Below are 6,638 nucleotides of genomic sequence, written 5' to 3'. Positions count from 1 at the left end.
GTGCGGCTTATTTCCGACAGGTCCTGTGGGGAGTTTGTTTCTTCTGATTTTCAATGCGACATCGACTTCTTTCATCAAGCCAGGGCAACTCAAAATTCCTAGCAGACAACAAAAGTGGACCGACATGTTCACTATGCCTTATGATTGTTATGACACGTAATCAGTAGTTAAAAGCAGTTACATGTTACACATGAGATATTTCCAACAGAAAAAAGGCTCTTACTGTGCAGGTAAATTGGGCAAAGGCCGACCAAACGCCACTACTGGCAGAAAGGGTGTGACCAAGATGGCCTCCACTGTACAAGGGAAAATCGGTGAAATTATAGTATATAATATGATAACAGCTGGTTTGTTCATAAATACAATACAAAATTAATATTTTATCAAATTAATCTTTCTTAGGCTCATACCATTCTCCAAATCAGGATGAAACGAGGACACTTCTGGCTCGCTCTCCTGAACATTAGTTTTTTTCTTCTCCATGCGCTGCTGCAGTCTTTGAAGCATACGCTGTTCACGTATTCTCTGAATGTCCCATCTAACGGAAAAAACAGCAAGAATATTAAGAGCATTAAAATGGTTAAGTGTTGTTTTAAGCAGTCTGTAACCATACATACACCTTTTTGACAGTTATTCATTTAAAGTATATTATTATATTTTGTTGTGAAGAAAACCTACCACAAAATGAATCAGTTAAGGGAACTCGTGTAACCATAAAGATTGATTTCTTTATATTATATATGCATATGTAGGCAGGTATTATTCCAGCATGTGTGGATAGGTTTAAGCTAGAATGCTCTTGTCCGAAATGTAAGCAAGAGGCTTAAATAACACAACATAACTCATAATTCTCTTTTTAATTGAACAATATGTGCTTGTTTAGTTTATACACCGTGTTGTAGACATACACTAGCATTCAAAAGTTTGGGGTCAGTCATTTCTTTCAGCAAGGATGCATCAAATTGATCAAAAGTACAGTAAAGACTTTTACATTGTTACAAAATACTTCCGATTTCAAATAAATGCTGTTCTTTTGAACTTTCTATTTAATAAAGAATACAAAAAAAAACAGCACATCGGTTTTCAACACTGATAATAAAAATAAATGTTTCTTGAGAACCAAATCAGCATTTTTGAACGATTTCTGAAGGATCATGTGACACTGAAGACTGAGGATTGGCTGAGAAAATTCAGCTCTGCCATCACAGAAACGAACATATTTTAAATAGAAAACAGTTAGTTTAAATCAACAATATTTCTCAATACTACTGTTTTTACTGTATTTTTGATCAAATAAACCAAGCCACGGTCAGCATAAGAGATTTCTTTCAAAGGCACTATAAAATCTTAGAGACCCTTAACACTTGAATGGTAGTGTACAAATTTATCATGCACATGAAAAAAATTAAAGGGGTTAAAAATGTGTTGATGCCACAAACACAGATTAGGAAAACACTCTTCTAGAAATAAATCTCACCGTTTTCGTCTCTTCTCATCCAGTTCTAACTTTGCGTGCCGTTTCAGAAAAACACTGTCATCAAGACTCTACAGAAACAAATGATGGATACATGACAATGGACCTCATACTTAAGATTCTTGTGACGTATGTATAATACATATATGATGCAAATGATGACTCTTACTTCGGGGATGTCAACAGCATCCTCCTCCTGGATGGGTTCCATGATGTTTTCCCTCCATGATGGGACTAAGGAAATATTTGTTGTATTAGAATTTGAAAATCAATGTTTATAACGGCCATTTTGCATTTGAACCAGGCACTTACTTGCAACATCCTCTTCTATCTTTGGACACTCTTCCTGTAACGGAGAGGCTGGAGGTTGCTGCCAACAGCACAGGTACATCTCGGTCGTTGTCATGTACGGAAGCTCTTCGGTTTCTCTGCTGTCGTCTCCCTCTGGATTCAGGTCCATCTGTCCGGATGATTTCACGTTCGTCTTCTCCGGGGTCTCTTTGCTTCGCAGGTCATGCTGACATGGCGATGTCCCTCCTGTATCTGGTTTTTGGGGGGTCATTCTTGAGGCCTTACCCCTTGACCTCTGCATCTTTGTTTCCAACATGTTCATCTTTCTAGACAGAGTATTTACAGGTTATATCAGCCAAGCAGAAGCCACAAGAAGAAAGAATAAGTGAAAAATAACAGGAAAGAGTGACTAACAGGTAGAGCTGCACGATTAATCGTTAAAAGATCGCAATTTCGATTCAAACACCCATTCGATCTCATTCCTAAATGACAACGTAACAGCTTCACAAACAGTCTTTTCAACCACACAGTATCATTATTTCTGTTACAAATATTCATATTATCGCAGAAGTACTGGGATAAAAGTTTATAGCTAATACTGATGTCTACGGAAACGATCAAACTAGAGAAAATCCTTTTGAAAGTAGCTTGACGCTTCAAATAAAGATTGTATCAATTACATCGTTATGGCAGTAGGTGACGACAAGTGACTTAAAAATGTATGTCATTGAATCATACATTCAAAAAATTCGTTCAAATACACTGATTCATCCAGTAATGAAACAAGTGAAGTATTTTTGAGCGAGTCATTGATTCATTCATTCAAACTGATTTTTTAAAATAATTCATTCAAATTAATTAAACATTTTAAATAGACTGCAGTCTGCCACAATTAACATTTTGTCAGAACCTATAGTAGATTACAGTTTATTTTGTTTATTTGTCTCATGTCTGTTCAGCAATGTGAACTCTATTTGAAACAAAAACAAAATCGTGATTCTCAATTTATCCAAAATCGTGCAGCTCTACTAACAGGGGAATTTCCCATTCTTACCTCTTTTGCACTTTGCCACCTGACTTAGATGTCTGAGTTTGAGGGTTGTCCCCCATATCTGATTCCCAAAAGTCATCCGTGTCAGGGACCCATCGCTCTAATGGCTGGAAGAGCTTCTTGTCACGTGGTTCCTTACTTAACAACTGCAAACGGCGCTCCATACGCTCAATACGGGCAAGCAACTATTTCAAGGCAGGACAAATACATTAGGAAACATATAAAAATCAGTATCCCACAAACCATGAATCTCACACTTCTATTTAAATGTTTCAGGTCTGTAAGATTTTGTTTTTTAAAGTCTCTTGTGGTCACCAAGGTTGCATTTATTTGATCAAAATTACAGTAAAACAGTAATACTGTGAAATATCATTACAAAAACAACGGTTTTCTATTTTAATATAGTAATTTATTCCTGTGATGGCAAAGCTGAAATTTTACTCCAGTCTTCAGTATCACATTACCACATGATTAGGTGCTCAAATAACATTATTATTAATGTTGAAATCAGTTATGCTTAATATTATTGTGGAAACTGTGAAACAGGTTTATCCAGGATTCTTTTATGAATAGAATAAACAGCCCAAAAGAACAATTTATTTGAAATAGAAATCTGTTGTAACATTATAAATGTATTTTGATCAATTTAATGCATCCTTGCTGAATAATAAAATATTGCAGACCCTAATGACAGTGTACATACCGTGTCTCTGTCTGATTTGAGTTCATCTATTTCCTTGTCCTTAGACTGCAGCTGTTGCTGTTGTTGCTCTATTAAGTCCAGCTGAAGCAGAAGCAGTTGTTTAAGGCAGGTGGCTTGTGCGTGAGGATGACCCGTGATCTTCCTCAAATTTGTCTTTTTACCCTCCGAGTGTTCATGTGACGCCCCCATGGTCTCTAACCCTTTGGCGTTTTTCTCACCCACAGGGTCTCTAGAATTACTATGTGAATTCATGGATACAAACTCTGGCTTGTTATCAATGGTGTTGGTCTGTCCAAGAGGAGTTTTACTTTTTACAGGGGTGCCTTCACCCCCCATTTGTTTAGCTTGAGATGACAGTTTTTCTGTGCCCACAGAGCCAGCCTCTGAAGCCACAGCCAACTCTCTGCCAAGCTTTAAAGGCAATGAAGTCCGTTCTGGTTTCCCACCCAAAGTCTTGTCCAAGAACAGATGTTGTCTGGTGCTGTCTGGAGTGTCACCAAGAGGATCACTGAGCTCTTTACGGACACTAACTGGGTGTCTTGTTTGAGATGGGCTGAAGTCACAGTTGTTTGAGTACAATCCCACTTTAGAAAAGCATTCAGGTCGCATATTCATGGCGAAGAGAAACCTCTACCCTTTGAACCATGGCTACTAGAGTTGATATCAACAATTCTGTGTCTGCAGACCTGTACCTGACAAAACATAAAATATTCAATTAGAATAAATTTTATAGCAAAGTGACGAATATGTAAATAGCATATTATTATTTAAAGATCCCAGTGTATGCAGTGGAAATGTGAAGAAGCATTTCATTCCTGTCTATATATGCCACATATACTTCTTTATAAAGTTACAATAAAATCAGTGGGTAAGCAAAGACTAAATAAAACACCAAAAACCGTCCACATAATATCTCGTATGGTATAAGTTGTTTAGAGGCTAAAAATCAGTTGCTTGGTCACAAACAACAGATCACTGCAGCTCAATACCGGTTGGACTTGGATAAAGGCAGACACACGTCTATTACACCAATACTAATGATACATGTGAATCTTCTTACTAAACGCTATGATGCATATTGTTCAAGAGATATGAACCATTTTAACTTGAGCTAATAATAATAAAGCGCGCCTCCATTTTGATCCTCACTGCTAGCTAGCCGCTGTTAGCAAACGAGGTTATGTCGTTTTCGCTGCACAGCAGTTCAGTCTGAATCCACTCTATACCGCATTTCTTACATAGTTACGGGTTCGCCCAGGGTAACTCCTCAACGATCAGAAGAAACGCGTCTTAAATAAGCTTTCTACTTTACTTTTATTGCTGTTTGTCCCCCATTTTCAGGCTTGAATCTGCACAATGTCCCAACATTACGAGTGCGTTTGACTCGGTGCGCATGCGTACTGTCAGGACATGTTTACATTCAGAGTGATTGGGTCTATCGAGCTATATTAAGAGTCAGTATGCATGTCATTTTTTAATCTGCACTAATATTGAGCGCCGTTATTTTAACCTATGGAAACTGGTAAAGATAGTTGTGGTAGGCCAGGGAACGCTAGTTGTCTGTCGGAGGGAAATTATGAATCGTACCGTGCACACTTGGGGAGAGGACCGTTCCAACGTCATTTCCTCCGACGTTTTCGCACTCGTTTCGTTTCATTTTTAAATGTATTTAGCCTACCCAGTATTAACCCTTTCATGCATGAATTATGATAATCACAGTGCAGGATCTTAGGGAATGAAAAACAAGATTTGAACTTTTTTCTTTTCTTTTTTTACACAATTTACAAATGGATTTTCAGATTTCCATTAAGTGGTATCCGTTTGTTTTTAACTGAATAAATACTTAAACATAATACAGCAATAGCACAGTAAGACTGTGTGTATTTAACAAAGCAATGTTATAAAATCATGTGTAAACTATAAAATATATAGGCTAGCCTACAAAAAATATCCTATACGCTTCAGCCTATTGAAAACGCAACTAAGTTGGTTCCCGTTCGATCCATAGATTGTAAAAAAAAAAGAGGTTCGAACAGCCGACAGAGAATAACTTCGTACAAGTTGAATGTCACGTGTCTTTGACAACATGACGTGAACCAAAGATCTCAATACCGGTGAAGGTGTTGAAAAAAGGTAGATAACGCTCATCCCTCCAGTCAGAGTAGGCTACCGTGATTTTCCCTAATGTCAGCTGATCATTCTGATTATGTTAAAATGGACAAATTTAGCTCTCCTATTTGAGAAAACCTATCTAGCCTATCTGTTGTTTCCAGACTGTGGAAAAACTCGATCAGGTGTTTTCAAATTTCATCTGAAATGAGCAGTGTTAGGGGTAAACACGTAGGCTATGCATGTGCATTAGGCTACGTGATTAGATTATTTTTTTATGTAAAGAGTAAATATAGGCTACTACACCAGCACGGATCAGAGCGAGCGTTTTCAATTCATTCCTAGTCGAGCTTCACAAAGGCTTGCACAGTTTGTGGTTTATGTGCATCGATGCCAGGCAGCATATGCATTCGCAAGAAAATGGATAATAGCTTTAATAGCTGCATGTCCACTCTAGTGACCTGTATGAGTGATTCGCCCAAATGTTCTTTTTGTCATCATTGTGTTTATTGCAGTGTTTTGGATTGACTTTTCGATTTTTGTTCAATTAAATGTATCCGTAAACTTTGTTATTAACCAAAAAATAGTTAATAATTAGTTTATTACTATATAGGCTATGTATTACACCACATAAGAATAATTTAGTTGCTGACAAGCACTTGAATTGTGTGTGTGTGTGTGTAGGCTATATACACATACACACAATTCAAGTTGCTTGTCAGCAACTAAATTATTATCATGTGGTGTAGGCCTAATATAAGATAATTCGCTATAGTTCATTTCAGCATTTCATGTATTTTAACCCTAGAGCTCTTTATAATGTTTTCCTTAGGCCTATTGTCTGTGTGCTTGTTTTGTTGCAATAAAAAAAAACTAAAAATACAATCGACATCTAGCAAAACTATTACAGACTTACTAAATAACTGTGCAACTCTTTTATAATGTGTTTATTTTCCTTGGATTGTGTGTGTTTCCTAATAAAACAAACAACTCAAAAGTAGCTGATTGGG

The 6,638-nt window shown here is 37.1% G+C and overlaps 1 protein-coding gene across 1 annotated transcript; it reads right to left on the bottom strand.

Moving 5' to 3' along the window:
- Positions 1 to 5,036, bottom strand: msl1b (MSL complex subunit 1b). The gene is made up of 9 exons (XM_056255677.1): positions 4,758 to 5,036; positions 3,520 to 4,211; positions 2,820 to 3,001; positions 1,787 to 2,091; positions 1,644 to 1,708; positions 1,478 to 1,545; positions 411 to 538; positions 224 to 296; positions 1 to 98 (listed from the first exon to the last, which is right to left on the bottom strand). The coding sequence occupies exons 2-9, from the start codon at positions 4,132 to 4,134 to the stop codon at positions 8 to 10; spliced, it is 1,527 nt and encodes a 508-aa protein (XP_056111652.1). The 5' UTR covers positions 4,135 to 4,211; positions 4,758 to 5,036; the 3' UTR covers positions 1 to 7.
- Positions 5,037 to 6,638: the final 1,602 nt, after the last annotated feature.

This window comes from Rhinichthys klamathensis, unplaced genomic scaffold (genome assembly GCF_029890125.1).
Source record: "Rhinichthys klamathensis goyatoka isolate OS25496 unplaced genomic scaffold, OSU_Roscu_1.1 h1tg000121l_1, whole genome shotgun sequence".
Classification (NCBI taxonomy): domain Eukaryota; kingdom Metazoa; phylum Chordata; class Actinopteri; order Cypriniformes; family Leuciscidae; genus Rhinichthys; species Rhinichthys klamathensis.
This window is presented reverse-complemented; position numbering and strand designations above follow the sequence as displayed.

Bases quoted from the DNA above. Each gene is read 5' to 3' on its own strand.
- msl1b (XM_056255677.1), bottom strand. From the start codon at position 4,134: ATGAATATGCGACCTGAATGCTTTTCTAAAGTGGGATTGTACTCAAAC. The intron at 3,002-3,519 runs GTATGTACACTG...GCCTTGAAATAG, and splicing joins TCAAATCAGACAGAGACACG to TTGCTTGCCCGTATTGAGCG. The intron at 1,709-1,786 runs GTAAGTGCCTGG...ATATTTCCTTAG, and splicing joins GATAGAAGAGGATGTTGCAA to TCCCATCATGGAGGGAAAAC.